The 22,644-nt window shown below is 42.5% G+C and overlaps 5 protein-coding genes and 1 long non-coding RNA gene across 6 annotated transcripts; 2 read left to right on the forward strand and 4 right to left on the reverse strand.

The window, feature by feature from the left end:
- Positions 1-84: 84 nt before the first annotated feature.
- LOC145708371 (uncharacterized) lies at positions 85-2,017 on the forward strand. The gene is made up of 8 exons (XM_081786033.1): positions 85-297; positions 529-687; positions 736-807; positions 849-938; positions 984-1,343; positions 1,388-1,524; positions 1,571-1,820; positions 1,865-2,017. The coding sequence occupies exons 1-8, from the start codon at positions 172-174 to the stop codon at positions 1,955-1,957; spliced, it is 1,287 nt and encodes a 428-aa protein (XP_081642159.1). The 5' UTR covers positions 85-171; the 3' UTR covers positions 1,958-2,017.
- A 203-nt stretch (positions 2,018-2,220) lies between these two features.
- Positions 2,221-4,910, reverse strand: LOC145709620 (uncharacterized). The gene is made up of 3 exons (XM_081787308.1): positions 4,241-4,910; positions 3,632-4,103; positions 2,221-3,492 (listed from the first exon to the last, which is right to left on the reverse strand). Exons 1-3 carry the CDS (start codon positions 4,416-4,418, stop codon positions 3,408-3,410), a joined length of 735 nt encoding a protein of 244 aa, XP_081643434.1. The 5' UTR covers positions 4,419-4,910; the 3' UTR covers positions 2,221-3,407.
- Positions 4,911-9,108: 4,198 nt separating this feature from the next.
- Positions 9,109-12,026, reverse strand: LOC145707989 (uncharacterized). The gene is made up of 6 exons (XM_081785591.1): positions 11,964-12,026; positions 11,566-11,891; positions 9,969-10,550; positions 9,524-9,882; positions 9,322-9,404; positions 9,109-9,229 (listed from the first exon to the last, which is right to left on the reverse strand). Exons 1-5 carry the CDS (start codon positions 11,987-11,989, stop codon positions 9,393-9,395), a joined length of 1,305 nt encoding a protein of 434 aa, XP_081641717.1. The 5' UTR covers positions 11,990-12,026; the 3' UTR covers positions 9,109-9,229; positions 9,322-9,392.
- Positions 12,027-12,400: 374 nt separating this feature from the next.
- LOC145708789 (uncharacterized) lies at positions 12,401-18,206 on the reverse strand. The gene is made up of 13 exons (XM_081786488.1): positions 17,542-18,206; positions 15,519-16,214; positions 15,261-15,474; positions 15,130-15,214; positions 14,889-15,086; positions 14,508-14,846; positions 14,334-14,461; positions 13,804-13,848; positions 13,324-13,418; positions 13,225-13,274; positions 13,060-13,185; positions 12,967-13,019; positions 12,401-12,683 (listed from the first exon to the last, which is right to left on the reverse strand). The coding sequence occupies exons 1-13, from the start codon at positions 18,204-18,206 to the stop codon at positions 12,543-12,545; spliced, it is 2,835 nt and encodes a 944-aa protein (XP_081642614.1). The 3' UTR covers positions 12,401-12,542.
- A 568-nt stretch (positions 18,207-18,774) lies between these two features.
- Positions 18,775-19,539, forward strand: LOC145707940 (uncharacterized). The gene is made up of 4 exons (XR_014134786.1): positions 18,775-18,847; positions 18,919-19,026; positions 19,088-19,357; positions 19,404-19,539. It is a non-coding gene; the product is annotated as an uncharacterized LOC145707940 (long non-coding RNA).
- A 658-nt stretch (positions 19,540-20,197) lies between these two features.
- LOC145708790 (uncharacterized) lies at positions 20,198-21,635 on the reverse strand. The gene is made up of 7 exons (XM_081786489.1): positions 21,581-21,635; positions 21,201-21,343; positions 21,000-21,162; positions 20,826-20,955; positions 20,591-20,779; positions 20,467-20,549; positions 20,198-20,415 (listed from the first exon to the last, which is right to left on the reverse strand). The coding sequence occupies exons 1-7, from the start codon at positions 21,633-21,635 to the stop codon at positions 20,198-20,200; spliced, it is 981 nt and encodes a 326-aa protein (XP_081642615.1).
- Positions 21,636-22,644: the final 1,009 nt, after the last annotated feature.

Consider the following 22,644-nt stretch of genomic DNA (forward strand, 5'->3'; position numbering starts at 1 on the left):
AAGGGCGAGTTGCTTTGGCCAGGGGCTCTCTGGTGCATCGTCTTACAGCCGCTTTCTGAGCAGGTTTAGGGCAGAAAAATCTTTTTGTCGGATTTTTCCGGCTGTTATCGTTGTCCTGATAAGCTAAAAGTCGATGATATTTGAACCAAAGAGCTCAAAGTTATAAGAGATATGTCGAAAGGGCTTGGCGAGTGGCTAGAGCCGCTGCCGAAGCTTGAACAGTTCCGACTATTTGCATGTTTCGGACCTAAATTTGGCGTTGAAGAAGGACTCAGAATTGCTTCATGGAGACTCTCGGTAAAGTCAAAAATTGATATAAGTTTACGAAACACTACGTTCCTCTAGTGCATAAAACATGACTGTAATGAATATTTTTGATTGTTTTCCTTGGGTGATACTTTCAATTTGCCCGTTCAATAATTCAAGTAAATATTTTCTAAATATATTTTTCTAAAAAAATCGCAAATGGATTGTGTTACTTGAACGTAGTAGAATTATTTTTCTTTTGGATTGGAAATCAAAATTTAGATTCTTTCGTTCACAAGGCTTTTGATGCTTTCTTCTTGGGGAATGATGTCGATCAATTTCCAAAAGAAGAACATGAGACTCGCTGGAATCTGGATTGAGTTTACACTTCTCGTTATTCTTATCGTTTTATCGATAGTAATGATGCTCGTGGCTCTCAAGGTAAGTAGTATCACCAGGATTATTCGAGTGTCTATATCCTTTTCCTAGTTACCACGTCGATACCTGGCCCCAAGCATCATACTTATCCCTTTTCTGATACTAATTGATTTCGCTGTCAAGGTACTCAAATGCTTTCATGAATGTTCCTTATTTTATTTCAGGCAACTTGTTATGAAAGCGTCTTTTTCAATCCAACATCAGCCTTTGGAGTGATCTCTCTCGTCGAATTCTGGATAAGATACGTTCTTCTGGTAATATAAAGCCATGTCAAAAACGCACTCTATTAATTTCTTCAGTTTCAAACATGGACCCTTCTACTAACAGCAATACGACGGCCTGCATTCGATCACTCGGATAGCGTTTATAATTCCTCGGGCTCTACGTTTTATCGTGCAGGAGCTTCAGCATCAGCCAACGGATCTTCCATCGCCCGCTCAAACAGTAGCAAGTGGGAGAAACCGCCTTTCAAGAAGATCGTGCGGAGAGCTGCTTCTGTTCCCCCTGGATTGAGCCAGATTTCTGAACGAGGAACGGAAGAGGACGGCTTCCATCAGCGGTCGCGTTCGACGCGCACGAAGCGCTCAATCAATTCCCAAATGACCGCCTCGGAAATTCAGCAATCAGAGCAGCAATCGTACAACAAAATATCCCTTGAGGTGAGGCACACGCACGTGTTTGAGGTTAAATCAAATCTGTGTAGGATTACAATGATCGATCCAGCGCAGACAGAACGCGGCGCTCCATGAACTCAGAAGTCTCCAACAACAATTACTCGAACATCTCATCGAAACACTCGTACTCGAATCGTTCAAATCGAGTGGAAAGGAGGGAAATGAGGTACTGAGTAAATTCAATGTCATTTTTACAAGACACCGTTCATTAGGAACTCTTACGACACAAACAGCTTCATACAGCATGAAGAAGAGTTGGCTATGGAACAAGAGATGGAATCGGAACCGAGTGCGCCTCCTCCACCTAGAACGAGACCACTCTGGCACGAGCCTGTTCAAAAGTCAAAGGAGCCTCAACAAAATGGTTACAGTGTTCCCGCCCGCCAGACAAGCACCAATTCTTCAATTAACAAATTTCGATCCAACTGGCAAGGTGCCACCAACTGGAAATCCCTCCGAGAGGTACTAATCATTTTAATATTTTCAAAACTGAGATTTCTTTCTAGCCCGTTAGTCGTCTAAACAGCGATTTGAGTGAGATGACACAGTATTCGATGAATGGTATGCCACGAAACCGCCACGAGTCGCAGCTTATTTAAGAGGCGGATCGGGCGCTCTACTGCGCGAATTCGTTGTTTCCTCATTCCAATCTACTTTCAAATTCCTCGCCTGTATAGAAAATAAATTCCGTTAAAAATTTACACGAGTTTGATGGAATTTGCAAACATAGAGGAGAGCATAATATCGTTACGTTTCCGATATCAAAATATGAGCACGCAGATTCAACCCTCTAGCAATTGAACACCTTGAAGCACTGCTATCTTATCCTGCTCTTGCTGAAACGAAAGAAGTAGTGAAAATATTAAGTGAATAGATCCTTGTTTTTGGTCTTATTTTTTTGCATTTTCGGACGCTGACGAATACATAGATCTGATCTCCAGGGTGAAAAAAAATCTTCGAACAGTTGTTAACAAAGATAATAATTGGGATAATTTTCAGCACTGGATGTCGTTCGTCAGTATATATAATATATATATATATAATATAAGGTCACCGAACGTTGAATTGGGGGGTTACAGAAGGACCTCCCCGGAGGCTTGTACGGTGCCATTTAAACAATACGTAAGTAGATAGACACGTTTTTTTCAGACAGAGGTATTATAAATGGGACAGATGAGGCGTTGCTTTATGATTCGGTGTGTATTTAGCCACACTGCCAAGAACACTTGGCCGACATAACGCCACCCTATAGCTGATAGGTTCAAACTCAACTATTTGTGCGATAATTAGTTACAGAAGACACTTTTGAACAAAAAGAATTTTGCGTTCACTGCAGCATCGTTTCACGAATAGGTGATAAAACTCGGTTGGTGCATACAAACGGACACACAATAGATGTGAGCGAGATAGTAGGGCGCCTGCTAGCAAAAGCGCACCATAAGATGATTTGGAGCAATTATTGCACATATGGTTGACTTGCTGGGAGACTTTTAGAGATAAAGCCCGATAGCGAGGGATTTACGAGATCATAACTACAGAATGTGAATTAAATCGACTTAATCCCTCGATTTTATGGAGAAACGCTCAGCAATCCTAGTCGATCGAAAATATTGGACCAAGACTAGCGATCTCGGGCAATAACATCGACCAGAAAAGTTGTGCAGTTAGAGTCCATGCTTCAGTTGACCGAAGTCGCACGCTATCGAGCCAGGTCTCCGTCGGTTGAAAGAAAAATGAAAAGGTAGCACCCGGTAAGTTGGTGGATAACACGTCATCTATTGATGGTTCTAGAATAGGCTGTGGAGCTTACATTGACATATCATATTAAAGTTCTCAGAAACCGTAAAATTTGCATCGTGGCTTTTCTCAAATCGCCGCAATGAAATATTTCGTAATCGATTTTCTGGTGATTGAGTATGATCTAGCAATACGAAAAATCCACGATTAGTTAGTCGCTGAAGATGGCACTATGAACGACATGTGTGTTCAGGTGTCGATGAGAGTAAGGGAGTTAAGTTCGTTTTGTTTCGGGCGTACGATGATGTTCTCTCAAAACTTGAGCGTGACGACGTCATCGGTACTGAACGGCGTGCGACATGTGTGGAACGGACATCGTGGAGGCTCATTATCGTCACTGAACACAAGCATGTTACTCGACCACCGCTCGTAAATATGATAGCAATGGAAATAGCAACGTTCTCACTCTGTAAAAGCGCACGCGCTGCCGGAGTTCACAAGACTACTCCACTAGATCGATAGTGGATCTCACTTACCCCGATTGCGCGAGGGAGAGCTGCTGCTGAACGCATTTCGTGCAACAGATATGGCCGCATTTTCTGAACGTGCATCTGTTGCTCGCATCGACATTGTCTCTTTCTTCAGAATAAGGGAAGCAGCAGATGGCGCACGTCTCGATGCGCTGTGCTCGTTCTCTGATGCTTTGGTTCTTTTGCTGAAGGTCGTCGAATTGCTGGCGCATGTCGGCGTTCTGCCGCGTGAGATCTTGGACAGTTCGTTCCAGCTCTTCCAAGCGGTCCAGATTTTCGCGTTGACATCGGCTGCAGGTGCATAAACCGCTCGAGTTCGGACTTACAACGATATGGCCAGACTCAGACACAGTTCTTGGCAGCGCGTTTTCGAGCTCGCCCATTCGCCACAGTCGACATCGAGGTGACATTGGTTCGCGGTGAACTGTGCCCGGCATAATAGAGCCAGATACAGGGCTCATAGGCAAACATCTACTTGCTACTTCTGCGCTCACAAATTGCTTGACATGAATAAAATTCTCCTTCCTGCTTCCCGTGTGGAGGCACTTGTAAGCGAAAGTGTCATATTCAAACTTGATAAAAGATAAAAAAACGCAAGATTTTTGTGAGCGGTGCCTTGCGTGATATCATCAGTTGAGGTTTGTGCATCATGTTGTGCATGTTGTGGCGTGGGAGGCGGCGGAGGAGGATGAAGCGCGTTGGTGAGAGCTAGAGCGTTTTTGGACTTTGATGATGACGCCATGTTGGAAGGGGCTCGAGAGGTACTGGGGATCGGGGTTGTTTGAGCAGGCATGGGTTGATGCGTAAGTTGGGGAGAGTGTGGGTGGATAGGAACAAAAGCGTGAACTGGCGAGGTAACACCGCCTGGGCTGTAGCTTGAGGTGGACAAGGAGTACAAGTCTTGTGTAGACGATCTGTGCTGCCTGGGAGGACGGCGAGGTTCATACGGGCTGAAACGAGCAGAATTGGTGCTTGTGCTACTGTTGCCCCCGACGCTATGCCGGGAGCTGACACAATCGGGTACTGCAAAGTGGCGAAAGGCTGAGCCAGACTCGGGCGTCCCCGGCAGATCATCCAAGCTCAACTTCTCGGAGAAGCCTAAGTCTGGATTTCCAATTTCCACTTTTGTACTTGAGTATATCGATGCTGGAAAAGGAAAACCATTCCTGATGATGTCTGCGGTGAGAGCAGCGAGTCCGTGTCCGAGTTGACGTCGGATCCAGTAAAATGATGGTGTGCCGCTACGGGACGTATAAGACTGATTATCTGACTCCGCAGCTCGGGGTCAATTTTCTTTCGCTCAGAAATATAGTAGAGCGCCGTCTTATCTGCATCATCTCGAGCAGACACCTCCACACCTTCGTTGATGAGAAACTCGAAAGCACTAACAAGGAAAACGGGATCGCAGGAGGCAGCGACAAGGTGAAGTGCGCTTTCTTGCTTCGCGGTTTTCATGTGCAGGTTGGCGCCGAGGTCCTTTAGAACATGAAAAGCTGATAGAGGGTTCTTTCGATGTTCTAAATACGATTTCTAACTCATAAATAGAGCATAGGATGGTGCTGGGCAAGTGTTTCTAGCGCAACCCATCAAACATAGTGAGCTCTTTTTGGGAAAGTTTTTTTGGTACTTGTCAGCTCACACAGGTGGTATGACAGGAGATGTCGCTTTTTGTGACCGCGAAGGGTGAGTCCAAACTACTTCTTGATCCTGACCACAATGTTGTTTTAAGAAATGAGTACCTTGAAACGAAACACATTTCTCACTTTCCCGGTTGAATTCGTACGAAAACTTACTCGCCAATTTGGCGATTTGTTTAAGCCACTTTTAGCGAGGGAAAGAGAAAAAAAGAAGCGCGCCAAGTTTGGATGCAGACAGATTAAAATTAAGTGGAACAAATTTTATGATGCTTTGGTTAACCTTTTTTGCATTAACACGGGAACCGTCTTCCCCGTATAATAGAATAAAAAGCAACTAGCCAGCGGTTGGTGTTAGAAGACATTCAGAACATTCCTTTCTCAAGCAAGCAACGTGGAAAACAGTTTCTCCAATTCGGTCGCGCAGGTCTACCAGACAGCCTGATGATTTCAAAAATCGCGCTGCTTCGCGTAACCGAAAGTCATCGGTAGGGCAGTTTTTCCAAAAGAGGTAGTGCAGTGGGGACATACCTGCCTAAAATTCAAGTAAATTGACGCCATATTCACAGAGCGCAGAGGGTTTCCATGCTTTAGACAAGTGACTAGGGAAAGACGCCTTAGCCGGTGGGTAATTCGGTAATAGTCAATTGATTTAGTTAAATTTGGACCGCTAAAATGATTACCGACGCTGCATGCAACCGCTTGTCCAGAAAGGCTTCAGTCGGAAGGTTGCGACAGACGACAAAAACAAAATGCAAATTTGACCCTCGACTCGGCTCGATATTATCAGGAGCAACGTGGCTCACGAGAGACAGTAATGCAGCGAGTAAGAAATAAACGGGCTTGCAAATAATTGAAACTGGGCATGATGGAAACGCTGCGGGGGCTTATCACTCGCTCTGTTGGAATAATGCTCGAGACGTTGGAAATGTTGCGGTTAAATTTGACATTTGTCGGCAACCAAAATTATCGGAGAATACACGGCTAGTCGGTAGCGCTAGAATTTCAGCCACAGTACGCACGCAGGTAATGAGCGTCGCTCTGTGTGTGTGTGTGATGCGCGCTGAGCTGGTGTTATATTGTTGCATGCACGTATACGTTCATGGCTAGGTGGGGCAATGTTTAAAAACGAAAATCTAAAGCAGGCAAATTCTAATCGGCATGAAATTAGGCGATCAAGCGACACGTCGGCCATCGCCCTCTCGACGATTTTGCGCTGCTAGTTTGAGTTCCTTTTTTACAGAAACACTTTTCTTTTCGAGATAGCAGAAGAATTGCAGCGTTACCTTATTAACGGATTTGAGAGGACAGCCGAGATCGCGCAGCGTTTTCAGCACGGGCGTCGGGTCCGAGGCCTGCGCCGCCCAATGTGCTAGAGAGCTTCCTTGCGAATCGACCATGTCCGGGCGCAGAATCGCCGTCGACGACCCGCCAGCGGAGCGACTGAACACATGGCGCTGCAAAAGCCCGCAGACGCTGCGCACACATCCAAAGTCTTTCACAATTGCCTTGAGGAGGATAAACTTACGACTAGCTGGCGCCTCCCGAAATGCATCTGACTGTAGTATACGCCTGAAAGATACTCTCAACTTAAAATCAAAGAACTTTGAAGTCATGAAAGATTAACAGAAAGGGAAAGAAGAGAAAGAGAGAGAGAGAAAATTGAGTTGAGGAGGAGGGCGCAGAATTCGCGAGCTCGAGCTTCCGTTTTCCACGATCGCAAAAAATGTTAATGATCATAATGAACCATAGATGTCATAAAAATGAGTTCATCAATCTTAAGTGCTTTCGGGGGCTGCAATTTTAGAGCTCAAGCTCTCTTTTCAGTGAAAATGAATGACCGTAATTTGATTTACTGCATTCTTCTTAAGAAAAAAGTCGCACAAAAACGCTGCCTTACTGAAATTATTTAACTTTAAAAGCGTCTACAAATGATACCATTCTTCAAACTCAACCATCATAATCCGTTTTGTCATTAATATAAATTGCGTTAAATACACGAGTAATTTAGCAGCATTAACGAGCATTGCGTCCGTCGCAAAAAAATGAGCGTCTTCGAAAAAGAGAGAGAGAGGGACGCCATAAAATGTAACTATTGGTAGTATAGTTAGTAGTAAAAACTTTGAGATACTAATAGTTGAACGTGGTGACGAGCAAACACATATTTCGTGTTGTTTTCAAGCAAAAGACCTAGGGCGAACGATGTTTTTAAGCTCAATTGATGAGGGGAACAATAGATCGATACTACGCCTCCTCAACTTTTTTTTTTCAATTTAGCCTCCTTCCATCATTGATGAAATAGGACGAACCTGATCGTATGGACATCGTTATTTCGCGCGTACTCGACTGACTTTGTGGTAAAACTCCATGGGTCGTATCTACCGTTGACCTGCCGCCTATCTACCATGAATCATCGTTCAGCGATATCAAGGACTGGTTAGGTTTCTTCTGGTTAGAGTTTTTCGTGTTCTTTCTTCTGGCTTCCCACGCAGGAATTAAATCTCTTTATTTTTTCCGCTTCTTTCTGGAAGAATATCTCTCTCGGCGAGTGAGTATTTTGAGTGGTGGATAATGTGGCCTTGAAAAAATCGAATGTTGGTGTTTTTTCGCGCTGAGTTCTTCTCGCAGTCTCTCTCTTTTTTTCGGATTATTCTCTCTTGCTTTGGTAGGGCGAAGTTTTGATGCTGGCCGTACGTGAGTTGGGGCTTGGTCTTTTGTGTATTGGTGTTGTTATATGTGTCTGTGCGAGTATGTGTGTGGAAGAAAACGCGCGGATCTAGCAACGGACGAGCGGGTTTAGCTGCTCAGCGGGCCGCTGTGGCGGGTGAATAGCCCGAGAGCCGAGTGAAGGGGAGAGCTCAGTGTAAGAGGCGCTACAGAGTCCCCGTTTCAAAACGGGAAAGACGCGAGAAAGCGAAATTGACCCGGTTGAGGGCAAGATCGCCGCGCCTCAGTCACCGAAGAATCCCCAGTCACCAGATAAAACCACTCAAGAGCCCCTGCTGCAAGCCCCACACACATAGTGTACTCATCGTTGTCTCCAGCCGAGGCACTCTGGTAGCGTGGGCTCCACACTGAGACACGCTGGGCCCACTGCCAATGTCAATTATGAGTAAATATTTAAATGATGGATTTGGTTGGGTGCGCGTGCGCATTTGCGCACATGGAATGCTCGCCCGCGAATTCAGCGACCAGAGGAACCACGAATTAGAGACTCGACCCAAGCAAACAAAGCATGGCAAGACGCTACTACTTTTTGGCAAGACGACTACTCGCGCGGGGCGCTCGCGATAGCCGATATACTCCAATCCAACGACGTGCACCACACCTAACTTGCCACCGTACATTGCACAGAGCTTTGACTTACTAGGATAAAACAATCCACAACGTGCACAGGCCGAACGTGGACACACTGGTTGATTAGATTTTGACCATTCTCAGGAAGAGCACGTTGAAAGACGCCGTCGAAAGAAAAAGAATGCTTTATCGAAGTCGCGCTGCTCGTCCTAAATCTACTGTTGCGGTTGACACTTGCTATAGAAATTTTTCAAGAAGAGTCGAGAGGACGAAATTTCCGAAGGCATAGAATGACAGTGGATTAAAGACACGAACGTCGACTATTCAGTGGGCCACCCTTAAGGCGCCGCACTGCACCACTTTTTCACCACACCGCCTCCTGCTGATCGTTATTGGCGAGGGAGTGAACGCCTACCCTGATCATCTTTGGATTACAGCTGAGCATGACAAAAACTTCAAGTTGAAAAACTGTAGTATTCAATCTTCGAACAATGATTTTCATGAAATACATTTTCGCGGCTTGATTAATTTGCAATTTCAACTCAATTTGTACTTATATTGAACAACAGCGCAAAATGAAAAATGTATTCAGGGTCCATTGAGTGAGCAAAATCACTGCGAAGTTTGGTTCTTTTCGTAGAGCAAACGCTCTCTCTCGGCGGAATCAAGTGCCCTAAACGGCGGATAAGTGTCCACATCGCGAGCGTTAAAATACACAGCCCATACGCATGTTTTCTTAAGTTTAGAGTATATCCGTTTGCGAACCTTTGGTTTTGTCGGTGGAATTGTTTTTTCGACTTCTGTTCTTTCATACGACACACGATTTCGGTCACTATCTAAGCGAGGACCTCAACAAGCTGATTTTTTTACTAATATAACTTTGATGGAAGAATAAATCGATAAGAAAGCTTATAATTAATCTGCTTAGGGTTATTGAGAGGTGTTGAGTCCCTTTCAAAATCGAGACGGCGATGATGAGAGCAATTAACGCCGGAACTAAGATATTGAGCACGTTTGAGAAGTCATTGATCGGCTGGGCTTCGACAGTGTTTGAAGTGACAGGGCCTCTTTGAGTAGGCAGTATCAGCGGATCTTGTACAGGTGTAGCGCTCGTTTTAACAGTAGTTGCCTTGCTGGTCGTCATTTTAGAAGTCGTCGTCGTAGTGCTGGAAGTAGACGTGGCCCTGGTTGTTGTAGATGACATAGGAAGGGAAGCAGCAGTAGCTGGGACTGGACGCGTTCTATAGTTTGACAGAGTCGATAATAGATATTCCTCAGTTACGACAAAGTCGTCCGGATTCATGCCAGAACTCATGCCCGCGTCATCTTCAAACATAAAGCTCAAAATTAAATTTCTACGAATGGCAGTGTTCTACTTTTATCTATAAAGTTGAGATTGAGCTACTCTGAACCTTCGACCATATCTGAGGGGCCATCTAGAAGGGATACATAAATCCCTTCCGTTAGCTCTTGAACCACTGGAGTACTTCCTTCTTCATTTTCGATCGAAGGTACTCGAAAGAATTCAGTAACTGGTCTTGGGCCCCTAGCCTCTTCTTCCATAAGCGATCCACCTGATCCGTCTTGCACGTTACTGTCGCTACCAGAGGCCTCTTCTTCATCGTCAATTTCCACGAATTTAATAATAGTCCACTCCGTAGGATAGCTCGTTTGTACTTGATTATCCGCATTTTTCGATAATTGCGGTGGACTGGTAGGAACGTCCTCATTTATGGTCCTGCTTGTCGTTGCATTTGCGTTTTCGTTCACTTCTGGCTCGGCTTCTAAGATTGTGTAAACTTGATCGATGATTTCTGATCCAGATAAATCTCCAGACGCCTCCTCGGGATCTAGTGGAGCACTAGAAGTAGGACTAGGGTCGCCACTCCGAGCCGATTCTGTAATCAACTCTTCAAGTTCTTCTAAACTTGGTTGTGTCACCGACACCGTGACACTCTCAGACTGGGTGGTCTCTGGCTGCGTGCTTGTAGCGCCTAAAGAGATTTTTAACACGTGCAAGGACCTCAAACTCGCGACTTCTTGATTTTATAAATTTTAGCAGTTAACTTTGGCTGCCGGGGGTTTTGCCTGAGCGGGGGTTTGACCTGGCGTCGGATTTACCTGAACGGGGGTTTGACCTGGCAGGTAAATCCGACGCTCAGGTCAAACCCCCGTTTGGCAAATCCGACGCCAGGCAGATTCTCCGTTTTGATCAAAGTTTCATTCATTGTTAAAAATTATTCTCATAACAATAATTATTTTCAAAATCTATTCAAAATTAAAATTTTAATTTGAACACTATATCAAGGGGTCTAGGTTGTATTCATGGGACAGGAAGTTCCGAAATGGGCACTAGAACTCTTCATTTGAGTCATCGATTGCCCTGTAAAAATGACAATAAAATACTGCTGACCTGCCATCTAGTGCCAAGTGGCTGCTTGAATAGACGCGCTTTTAAGATGGGCGAAGTTTTCTAGCCCACTTGCGCCTGATAAACCCCAGAACATCATACCTTTTTGGAATCAGCAGAAAATTTTAAGAACTTTGAGTCAAAGTCTTTGACCATTTAAAATTCTAGAAATCTCCACTTCCGGTCGATTCTAGAGCCGGAAGTTGACGAAATTTAGGACAAAATGAAAGCTCAACTTCTTAGCTTTTTTAAACTGTATCATAAGACCCCTAGGCATTGCTAGAAAAATCGATCATCTAACAACCCTAAAATAATTAATTTTCTAAATAATTAATGAAATTAAAATCAAGTTGAAGAGTTACATTTTTCCATTAGAAAAACGGCGCTTTCACCTGAACGGGGGTTTGACCTGAGCGTTGGATTTACCTGTCAGGTCAAACCCCCGTTTAGGTAAATCCGACGCCAGGTCAAACCCCCGCTCAGGCAAATCCGCCGGCAGCCGTTAACTTTGACTAGAAAGACCAGAAAGCAACCTTAACTTTCTCAGGGATTAAAAAGAAAGTTATCGCGATTTTCCTCTATATGCAAATTTTTAGAACCTTCATGACTTGGCGACATTTTTCGTAGATTCTTTTCTGGACTTTCTTTTGACATGGTAGAGGTCGCAGTTGTTGACATCGAAGTCGTCTCAATAAGTGCGGCAGAAGTCGTAGTAGAAGTGACCTTTTTAACTGGATTTGCGCCCGTTTCAATCGAATTTAAATCCGCTGTTGAGGAAACACCGTAATCAATAAAATCTTTAGAAGTTGAGGTTACATCCAAATTTGCAACAGTTTCAGCTGGAGTCCGGCTTCTCAGAATAATCGGCGGGTCACCTATCCGGCGAGGATAATTGAGTCCAGCATTGTCCGGGGGAAAGAGCTGTCTGAAAATCCACCTACTTTTTCTGGATATATTTTATATCTATCTAAGCGAAATTGACCTTGAGGCTTCTGACCTGGGAAATTCTGAAGGTTTTTTCATGGGCACTGGTGTGCTCGAAATCTCTCTTTGTCTCAGAACTCAGTCTCACAGAGGATGATCTTGTAATCGTTTTGCTCGCAGATCTCAGTGCACTTTGACCTCATGACTTTGCACATACCTACCTGATAAATTAAACATTCATGTATATACTCTGGATAGTTATCGACATTCAACATGTGGTTTTTACGAAGAGCGGCAGTTCGTCAAACTTATATCACTTCTCAGCCCAGACAGCTGCTTCCATTGACCATCAATTTTACTGTATCCTATTATCAGTCTCTCATAAATAAGAAGATATGCATTTCACCACTCTTTTTTTGTTTTAAAAAATTTCCGAATTTCTTTTCATAATTCCTCTTTTATAGTTGCAGAAAAACTGAAATGCCTGCAAAATATTCGATTTTTTAAATTTCTTGTTTTTTATCGATAAAATAAAAATCAGACTGGGAGCTTGAAAGGTGAATAGAAGTGCGCAGAATGTTGACAGTGAAGATATAAGAAGGGTTGTTTTGCTGTTTTGAGAAAAAAAGGCGGTGAAGCTTGGAACTTGGCGTTACTCAGAGTTGTGAACCCAGAAGGTTCCAAATGTCTGTTGCTGGATTCGCGAGGAGCGCGCGGATCCCGTCGAACTTGGCTGAAAATCAGAGTGTTCAGAAGAGTCGTTTTCCAGTTGAGCTTTACCGCCGGATAGGGCCTAGCCAAAATGCACCGTTAATTTTGAACACGACATATCTAAATCGAAAATGCCACAGATGCAAAAAAATGATTCCTTACGAGACCAGAAAATGGTATTTATTCAGCTTCAAGTGAAGCAGCTGAATCTTTTTAACTGTGGTTTGTCCTTTAGCTCGAGCGTGAGAACAAAAAGAAAATACTTTTCTTGAATTTGTGACATTCGGTTCCAGATATGCTCAAAACACATGAAACAAAATATTTCAATCGCAATTATTTTTCTCCTCGATTATTGAGCGACTCACCGAAGTTACAATTGTCTTTGCTAGCTGTTGAATTGATTCTTCTCTTTTCGCAGCTAAAAAGAAAGGATAATAAGAATCGCACAAAAAAACTACCTTCAATTTCGAGGAGATCTTTGGCCTCAGAAAAGCATTTCTCGGTGATTAACGTCGCTAGTTCTTCGATCTGACTTTCTAGCGATGGCTGGCTCTGGCTCTTTGACTTCTCTTGCGACTCTTCATCTCATAATTTAATTTGGAGAAATAGAAAAAGAACTTTACCGTCATCAGAATCAATGTAGAGCAAATCTTCTTCGTCCGAGAATGTCGAGCTATAAGATACTCGCTAGAAGAGATTAATTATTATATTTAGATACTTACGATGAAGAAAACGAAGTTGAATGGATGATACTGCTTCTGTAGCTTTGGAAGCCGCCCAGCGAGGTCATTCGCGAAGAAGAAATTATCGACACTGGCTAGAACACTTTTGTGAATTTCCAAATGAAAGTGCCAGTAAACGGCTCCATTCAATTTGGTTAGGCGACGACATGAGCGCTCAGATCTCACCGCCGTTAACAGCACGAACATTATTGACGAGTGCTTTATAGACTTTATTTACGATCAAACCTTCTCTCTTTCAGCTGGTATCAGCAAAAAACGTCTATTCTACAGTTGAATACAGAAATTCTAGCTTAGGAAATCGGTTCTCATTTGAAAAAGCCTTAAAAATCGCTCAAGATGATTCAAATTTTACAACAGAAAAATAACCAATTTTTTTACATAAAAATTTCTTTGAATGTGGCAGTTAAAATTTACATTTATAAGTACGAACTAAAGTAAAAAAAGATAAAGTGCGCTTACCTTTGTGATAGACTCTCTCTTGTCGATCTGTTCTTTTTGGAGATTCTAAAAACAAGCTTAAACGCGGAGTAACATTTACTCTGCGCAAAAATGGACAGTAAAAGAAGGCATTAAAATTAGGGTCTTGCGGCTTATCAGTATCGGTCGACATTTTCAAGGCGCTGCGCAAACGTTCCACTCTTGAGAGATTAACGTTCTTATTGCAGCCCTCAAGCACGGCGCGCAATGATAACTCGCAAATTGCAAGTCGCTTTCTCTCTCAAACCCGTCAACAGCAGAGGCCTTTAGATTCTTTCGATTTTCCATGTTTGCAGCCCTGTCATTGAAGCAAATACGCTCTAACACTTCAAACAAGTAAGTTTTTGTTTATAACTAGATTTCATTGAATAAACCGGCGATTATTAATTCACCCAAACGAAAAAAAAATATAGAGAAAGTTTTCTTTCTTGAAATAAAAAGACGGATCAAAGTACTAGAAGATTTCTTTTTCGCTCAATATTGGAAGTACCATATATCCGCTCGTAACTAACCTCAGTCATTTCCGTGATAATTTGCCCTAAACTGGCGTTGCACTCTTCTATCGTGCGCTCTAACTCTTCTGACGCGTTCAAGCAGGGAGTCGAGTTTGGAGCTTGTGCGACTGCTTGCGCTTCCAGAGCTACAACGGAAATAAAGAAAGAACTGTCAGACTTGATGGTTCTTACCGTAGACCGCGTCGTGTATTTCTTTCATGGAATGGCGACTTGCTTGACTAGTGTTGCTGAAGCTCGGCTGGCAGGTGGGCTTCTTTCGGAGTTTCACTTTCGGGCTGATTTTTGGAAAATCTATCAGGTCTTCGGGAATGACTATGCCGGGAATGTTTGCGTTGATGCCCTCTTCGTTTGGAGGCAGCGAAGACATGCTCGAACGAAGAGATCTTTCTTCTCGAATATTTTGGGAACAGAGAGTCGAGTCTTGATCATCATCAGTGTCCCCTGGCTCTTCATCTTCATCTATCGAGTTAGTCAAATCGAGCAAATCGCTTTTCCCTTCCATCCTTGTCACTGAATTAAAACTTTACTTCGGGTTTTTCGATTCACAATTACTAGAATTTCTTTTGGCGATATGAGCGCCGAGATTTTTCGCAGTCTCTGAAAAATCTCGCAACATAGAACGACTAGGCGTATGATGGCGGTGAAGGGCGAAGCTAGAGTCGTCAGACTCGCACTCGGCCGGGAAATCGGGATGAAAGTGAACGGAATTACGTTGTCCCATTGGCAGGTGATACAGTCGATCGTCCGAGTCTTTAAAAACTCCATCAAAATTGTAATTAACTATTTTTTGTACCAATAATGCTCCGTCGAATGATCACACCGGCGGATTTCTTCTTCTGCGGGAGGAGATAACAGCTCAAGACTTTTTGGCCTGATCCCTCGAAAAAATCAAAATAAACCTTTTGCGATGAAAAAATTTTTTACCTGCAAATTAATGTGTTCCTCGTGAAAGCTGACCAGAGGCTTATTTTGATTTTCAGAGAGCCAGATTGCTCGTAAATCGAGATTTTGCACACCCGATGGGAGAAAGAGCAACTCATTCTCTGCGAGATCAATCACTTTGAGCTGTTTACAGTTCGAAACTGATTCGGGCAAGAAAGTGAGCTCATTTTGGCGAACATGCAAGGTTCGCAATTCGCTAAAAGACCATCAGAAGACAGGATTATTTTTTGATACTGTTACCTCAAGTTTCCAATATTTTGCGGGAGATTGAAAAGACGGTTCCGATCGACCATCAAATTTGTCAATCGCGTCAAACTCGCCACACTATCAGGCAGTGTCGACAGTAAGTTCTCCGTCAAAACCAGTTCCGTCAACTCTTCACACAGACCGATGGAAGGAGTAAGCTCGATCAGTCGATTTTGATCAACTTTGAGTATCGACAACTTCCGTAAATCGCCAATGGAATGAGGCAAGCGCTCCAGAAAATTCTTCGACAACGTGATGATCTCCAAGCTCTTCAAGTTTTTGAAGTTTTCTGGTAGATACTCGATTCTATTTGCGCATAAATCAACCCAAATCAGCGACTCCAGATTGCCAAACGACTCTGGAAGCACCGAGATTTCATTTTTGTCGAGAATAAGTTCCCGTAGTTTTTTGAGCTGGCCGAAATTTCCGGGAAGCTGGTGAATCTGATTCTCCTCTAAATCCAAGTGCACAAGATTGCTCAAATTGCAAATTGAATCGGGAAGACTTTCAAGCAGATTTTCGCGTATTTCAAGCTTCGTTAGATTGGAGAGACGACCAATACTAGCTGGTAAATGAACAAGATCGCAGCAATTGAGCTCCAAGTTGGTCAAATTCTGCAATTTGGAGATGGCTGACGGAAGTCGCTCGATTCTATTGTGCGAGAACTTGCCTGGGCTTGTGACCTTTGACCTCTAACGGATAAGGGAACGATGTGTTTATTGTGGTGATCTGCTAACGCAGTCAATCAAGCCCGTGTCATGAGGGATTCGAGTTTGCTGCAGGTTCCTATTGTGTCTGGTATTTCTCAACAATGTTCGCAAATCATGCCGATCACTATGTCGCAAGATAAGGCGAAAAGCGACCCGTCTTTCCAAAATATTTTTCCACTGTTTTGAACAATTCCTTGGAGCTCATTACGACTGAGATTAACTTCCACGAGGTTTATCAGTTGACCAACTTCGCGTGGTAACCAACAAATGCAGTTCGATTCCAGCGACACACGTTCCAAGTTTATCAATTTGAAAAACCCCTTTGGCAAATCTGTCAACGATTGATATTTTATTCTTGCAAATAATAAAGATTTCGTTAAAATTTGAACTAAAAAGATTGAAATTGGTCTTTGTTAAATTAAAGGACCCAACCAAGGGACTACAAAAATGGAGTGAGTAAAAGAATGGCTCTAATTTTTTGTAACCAAAAAAAATATTTTGAAAAAAAATTTTGACAACCGTAGCTTTTAGGTTATTGTCATTGAGTTGAATTTCCTTGAGTGTACGTGCTGAACGCACTGCGTCATCAGGGATACTATCTGCGTTTGGGTCAAGCAAGGCCAATCATGCTAATCTACAAACTAATGCTTTTGACCCGTAAGTAAGTTCGAGTGATTTCGCTCTAATACCTCGAGATTTTGACTGCATCTGGAAAATCCAATGAGATCTCTTTGCAGAGGTTAACTTATCAGATTCGAGAGAATCAAGAGGAGCTATTTTTTAAAGGGAACCTTCCTCAGGCGAACCATTGAGACCATCACTTGCGCTTCTTTGAACTCTCTAACTTCCGCTCCTCGCTGTCACTAATCTCTTTCAGTCACTGTATAATCCGTAATTGCTGTACACATGATTTGATCACAGCGGAGGGAGCTGACAATGCGGGAGTGCTCCTTATCGCCCCCGGCGTGTGCGACAATCATATCACAAAAATACCTCCCCCGGGCCCAGAAAAACTATGACATCTCCACACATCTTCCGACGCCGCACATTGGTGTGATGTGCTCCCATTTTTCTTCCCACTCCGAGAAATATACATACATATTTTTAAGAAGAACAATACTTCAAAATGCTATTGCTCGAAAATCTATTTCAACGAAGTATTTAAAGAAAATTAACTCTTAATTTGCAGTGACAAGAATTTTTTATTAGGTTTCGAAATGTCAGTAAGAAATCAGATAAATTAGAATTGGTTCAGTTAGGAAAATTCCAAAAGAGTTATTTCAGAAAAGTTAGTTGGTTAGTGTTACTGGTTCCTCAAAATGAGAAACACAGCGCAAGGGATACAAATGACACAAAGGAGGAAGAAATAAATCGCCACATCTCGAAGAATATCATCAACTCGTCTTCGTTGACGTCCACTTGGTTTGCCTCCTTCCTCGATTTCAAGTTGCTCGTAAGTGTTGACTCGTAATCCGTGGCATTCTACAGTCAGATCGACTGTGCTGGTCGATGAGTTTCGGACTCGCCTGATGTAGATTCGTTCTTCAATTGAGGCATTTTCGGCTGGGGCTTCGATGGAATCGTCATGTAGAATTTGCTCCGTTGCTTCTACGGATCTTTGAAAAGCATTTTTGCAGAGACGTCGATACGCCTCTTTCTTCATTTTTCGCGCGTAGTTGATTGCCATTTGATCTAAGAATTCGCATTCTTCTTGCAATCGCTCCTGAAAGTTCTCGCCGTTGATTTCCTCGGGTTGAACTCGCTCTTTGAATGACCGTCCTCTGTTCATCAACTCCTCGGCGAAGACATCTCCGTAGCGATGAATGTACGTGATAATGTCACTGTTGATTTCTCCATAGTTTCGAACTTCGCTGGCGAGATGTCCGTCAAATTCGGCAGTTGCGTCGACGAGATCTTCTGCGTGGACGACAATGCATCTTGCAAGCAAAAAACAATAGAGCGATTCCTCCATCCTTCGTTTTTGTTCTGATTTCCGCAATTTTCCGCAACCGGTTACATTTCAAAAACGGTCAAAAGAGGGCGCAACGAGGTCGCAGGTGAACCAGCGGGAGATTCTCGGTGGGTAACAGATGCTATCCTTAGTGATTGATAATCTCTGGCATTTTTCGATAAGGAGTTTATTTTTGCTTTTTTTCGGAAATGCAAAAAATATAGATTTATGTCGATAAAAGATTTGGGGCGATAGTGAAAGGACCACTTTTTTAGCATAATTTCTATGCAAGATAATTCTCAAGTGGTCAAGAGTTTTCTTAACCCGTGAGCTTTCACACCAGAAAACAAAAGTAGCCATTTATTTTTCAATCATTGATTTTCAATGCCAAGATCGTGGTTTTCTTCTGTTACCAAAGCCGAATGCCGTTGATGTTTGAGCATCAAAAAACGGCACCGGCTTAAAATGGTCAGACGGTCTTTTCATTGTCATGCGCGCAGGTAAATTCTTTATGCGCGTTGACTTCGAAAGACAATAATATAATTTGTACGGATGGGCTGTTTCAAAAACAGATATTTAAACGACGGTCTCAGGATGATTTTCTCTCACTTAGAGTTCCGATAAATAACTTTTCGAAATGGCTCGAGACGAATTCTGCTTTGGTTAGTTTCCAATTTTCTGATAGCAGAGATAGATTATTCAAAAGAGATAGAGGGAAGTAAATTTATTTAAGCTAATCCTGAGACCACCACTCACTCTTCTTTGAATCTTCGATGCTCTTTCAGGATCTTCACTACCGCTAATCTTGGAAACATCAATGTCACCGAGAAGACAGTCTGCGAAGGAAAGGTTCAATGCTCTTTCTACCTCTCCGTTTTCGTAGTAAATTTGAAACCTTATGAAAGACGGGCTCTCTGGCAAAGTCCCCAAAGCAAAAGACTCATCTTCATCCTCCGACTAGACATTTCTCCAAGATTTTCGACAACTGAAACTGTCTCCAGTTTATCATTACTTCTAACTAGCGAATCATTTTTAACCAAAATTAACCTTGCCACACATTCAGACAAAAAATGCCAAAAGGAGACGAGATTTGCTTCCCCAACCCAACGGTCAAAACTGTCACTGACTTGGATCTTGACGCGCAAGTTGTTATCAGGACTTCTGTCAAACTGGTGAGCCGAATGAACTTATTCAATTGTATAATGATTACCTTTTTAGATGGACGTCAAAGTGACCCCAAAATGCAATTGAGGCGTTTATCCCTTCCTGATCATTTCTAAACTCTTCCCATCTACATTTTCTAACCATTATTTCTGCAAAATAAACGTAAATTTAGCTCGACAATAAAACCAGATTCATATGAAAACGAGCATCTATCTACTAGTAAGAGATGCTTAACTTTTTATTCAAGGACAGAATCCATTGATGCATATGAGGCCTCAAGAACAGACGATTTTAAATGGCGGTTGATTATTCCAATTAGAATTTCCATTTGGTATGTTTTTGGACCACTTTTGAAGCTTACAGAGAAATTTTAAACCGTAATGTTTTCTTGCTCTGAAGCCATTCCTGGACGAGGTCTTCTTGATGGGCGCGCTCGGCGAATAGGCTCCATGAAGTGATGTCGAAGGACCTCGACTACGTGAACGCTCTCTTGGTCAGGATAGTTGTTCCGGATTTCGATGAAGTTTGACATCAGCTGGTTCAACTCTAATTAATAATGAACATTGAATATTTTAAAGCGGCAAACCATCGAGAGGGAAGAAGTAGCCCCACGATTCGATGACTCCTTCGTTTGATAACTTTGTTGTCACTGTCGGAGTCTTCATATTTTACACTATCAATGTTAAAATGCGGAAAAAGGAAAAATAAACTAAAATATTAAAACCCTCCTAAAAAGCACGCATACGTCGATGTTCCATTTTCTTCCAGCGCTGCCCATTCAGCTGCTATTTTTAGCTTTTCAACGATCAAAAATTTAAACTCCCTGAACACTTGAAATAATAGGATAACTAGGATTTCGACTGTTTCTTTAATTTCGGAAGAAGGACGAAGATTTTCTCTTCCGCATTGGTCTCCAAGTTTGTCTCGTAGGTTCCCCTGTCTTCGGCTGTCGCGTCCCAGACGAGCATCATTGTCTTCTCGTTGATTGCAGCGTGATTGGAATTTTCCGCCAGCCATCTTGACATCTTGACTTCGTCTGACGATCGGATGATTACATCTACTGCATCTTGAAGTCGAAAATTTAGTTTCATCGTTTTAAACATTAAAAGTAGAATACCTTTAAATTTGGTCATAAATTTGACGGCTGAAACTTGAACCGGGACGATTGTTTCCGGTTGACAGACGTACTTTGCAGAATGGCTAAACTTCTGATAATTAATATTCGTGAAGACTTGTTCTACCGTAAAGTGCCGTGGTCCATGTCTTCTATGTCTTTGTCACCAACCAAGAAGTCGATGACGCGCTGCCGATGCTCGAAAAGCTCTTGTTTAGTCTTCAAATGCCGCCCAGAGCGACAGCAGGTCATTGTTGAAATTTCTTTCTCAATGTCTCGCAAGCGCTTCATCAATTTTTCCCTTGAAATCATAGCCCTAGGTTTAGTTTCTCAGATTCTAGCACGGAGAATAAAATTCTTACTGTTCAAACTTTTTCTTAAAGCCCATAAGAAACGCCTTTGTTTCATTCGCATAGTTTCCGATTGTTGGAATGACATCTTCTCCAAATGACACATCATCCAGGTTTCTGTTCAAATCAGAGCCGAAAGAACCTCGAAAATTGTTGAAGGGGACTTTTATTGTAAAGCTAGCACACCTATGGTTTGATCAAGAAGTCTCAAGTCACTGAAAAGCTTGAGAAAGCGCAAGTACGTTCTAGTATGCATTCGAGTCTCATCATTGTCGACTTCAGTCCAGAAGCGATTGTCCAAAAAAGCATCGTTGCCGTTAATGTTCGAGATATTATTAAAGTCGGCGTACTGAATCAGTTGAACACGCGTTTGAGCATGTAACTCACTTGTAGTTCTTTAAATTTGTCGCGGCCAATATGCTCCATGGATGGAATCTGCAAGACGAATTCTGGCTTGTAAGTTGGCTTCGCTCCGTAGCTGTTTCGCGAGATCAATTTCGACGAGTTTTTCTGTGGCAATTTGTTCTCGGCTAAATAACAAAGTGAACACAGACAGTGAGCTGGCGCTTTTCAAGTTTCATTCAGCATCTATCACTGTTTCTTTTTGCCTATTACAGGTTGATTTCTCTTTGTTTTTCTCTATTTGGAGAACCTTTGCTCTTGCTTGTCTTTTTTGGAGCTGCGAATTTCTGTCTCCCCCTTTCCATCATTTCCCAGAAAATGCTTGAAAAGGGCACAGTTCAAAAGAAGAACATACGCAAATTTACCGTAATTGCCTTCTCTTGAAGTAACATTGCGCGGCGAGACAAGAGAGGAACTCATAATTTCGGTTGGAGTCAATGAATGCCTGGACTAAACGGCGAAAGAAGAATTCAGTGAGAGTTGAATATTTTATTCAAGGGAACAATGCTGCAGACTTTTACGTTATTGTGCAAGCAATTTCCTGTTGAGCAGCGCTACTGAATTCATTGTACAGTATTGATGATGGTATCTGGAATTCCGACTATTATCAATTATGGAACTTCGACCAAAGAATTGGCTGCACTTCTAAAAGCTCTTAAGTTTAACCGACAAACTATCAGTAAAAGATTAGAGTCCACGTTAGTGCACTAGAACTGTATTTTCCCAGAATAAATACAAAAGTGCTGTCCTTCCTTGTAGAGCAGCTTCCACTTCTGGAATTAATAATTTAGACTACCTGACGGGTTTGTAGCAAGTGACACAATCAATCGAAAAAAGAGTTTGTGAGTAGCTTCCAAATTTGATCAACTTAATCCAGACACAGTACGTCCCCCGCGCGCAGCAAAACAATATGGACATCCAGAGCGACTACAAGAGGAAATCTTACCGAAAACAGCTTTCCCGACAGGCGAGGGCTTTCAGAACGCAGAGATACTGTAATAACTGTATTTCAAACACGGGCAACTGACAAAAACGATAATCATATACTATTGCCGAGTAAAAAGCAGCATCACGTCCGTACTAAGGTTTTAATAATTAACTGCTTGTAAAGTTTTCCTTGATTTTGTTGGTTTTTCACTATTTTGGGAGAGAAAAAAAGAAGATGCACAAATTCAGAAAATTCTCAATAGGTACTTTTGAATTGATACCTAAATTAAAACGAATCGAGAAGAATTGAAGCTGAAATATGAAATACCGTCATTAGTTTGTTTTATCAAGCCTTGTTACTAGCTGGATGTCGACTAGATGTGAATAATATAAAACTTGTGAATAAAATATCATCAAATTTTAGGAAATGGCTCTGGCTCGTCAGCAGGTCACTCTGATCAAAGTAAAGGTTAGAAGGGATCAGTTTTTCTTAAAGTCAGCG

The sequence above is a fragment of the Oikopleura dioica genome, chromosome XSR (assembly GCF_907165135.1).
Source record: "Oikopleura dioica chromosome XSR, OKI2018_I68_1.0, whole genome shotgun sequence".
NCBI lineage: Eukaryota > Metazoa > Chordata > Appendicularia > Copelata > Oikopleuridae > Oikopleura > Oikopleura dioica.

What these genes read in the sequence shown, in the direction of transcription:
- LOC145708371 (XM_081786033.1), top strand. Translation starts at nt 172, where the DNA reads ATGTCGAAAGGGCTTGGCGAGTGGCTAGAGCCGCTGCCGAAGCTTGAA. An exon ending in ACAACAAAATATCCCTTGAG is followed by an intron (nt 1,344 to 1,387) that starts GTGAGGCACACG and finishes AAATCTGTGTAG; the next exon opens with GATTACAATGATCGATCCAG. An exon ending in GTGGAAAGGAGGGAAATGAG is followed by an intron (nt 1,525 to 1,570) that starts GTACTGAGTAAA and finishes ACCGTTCATTAG; the next exon opens with GAACTCTTACGACACAAACA.
- LOC145709620 (XM_081787308.1), bottom strand. Translation starts at nt 4,418, where the DNA reads ATGCCTGCTCAAACAACCCCGATCCCCAGTACCTCTCGAGCCCCTTCC. An exon ending in AACTGATGATATCACGCAAG is followed by an intron (nt 4,104 to 4,240) that starts GCACCGCTCACA and finishes GCGCAGAAGTAG; the next exon opens with CAAGTAGATGTTTGCCTATG. An exon ending in CTCTCCCTCGCGCAATCGGG is followed by an intron (nt 3,493 to 3,631) that starts GTAAGTGAGATC and finishes GCTTGTGTTCAG; the next exon opens with TGACGATAATGAGCCTCCAC.
- LOC145707989 (XM_081785591.1), bottom strand. Translation starts at nt 11,989, where the DNA reads ATGAAAAAACCTTCAGAATTTCCCAG. An exon ending in AAACCTTCAGAATTTCCCAG is followed by an intron (nt 11,892 to 11,963) that starts GTCAGAAGCCTC and finishes GTGGATTTTCAG; the next exon opens with ACAGCTCTTTCCCCCGGACA. An exon ending in AATGTCGCCAAGTCATGAAG is followed by an intron (nt 10,551 to 11,565) that starts GTTCTAAAAATT and finishes AAATCTCTTTAG; the next exon opens with GCGCTACAAGCACGCAGCCA.
- LOC145708789 (XM_081786488.1), bottom strand. Translation starts at nt 18,206, where the DNA reads ATGGAGGAATCGCTCTATTGTTTTTTGCTTGCAAGATGCATTGTCGTC. An exon ending in CAAAATATTGGAAACTTGAG is followed by an intron (nt 15,475 to 15,518) that starts GTAACAGTATCA and finishes ATGGTCTTTTAG; the next exon opens with CGAATTGCGAACCTTGCATG. An exon ending in CTACATTGATTCTGATGACG is followed by an intron (nt 13,186 to 13,224) that starts GTAAAGTTCTTT and finishes TTAAATTATGAG; the next exon opens with ATGAAGAGTCGCAAGAGAAG.
- LOC145708790 (XM_081786489.1), bottom strand. Translation starts at nt 21,635, where the DNA reads ATGAGTTCCTCTCTTGTCTCGCCGCGCAATGTTACTTCAAGAGAAGGC. An exon ending in TTCAAGAGAAGGCAATTACG is followed by an intron (nt 21,344 to 21,580) that starts GTAAATTTGCGT and finishes TTTGTTATTTAG; the next exon opens with CCGAGAACAAATTGCCACAG. An exon ending in TTTAAGAAAAAGTTTGAACA is followed by an intron (nt 20,780 to 20,825) that starts GTAAGAATTTTA and finishes AACTAAACCTAG; the next exon opens with GGCTATGATTTCAAGGGAAA.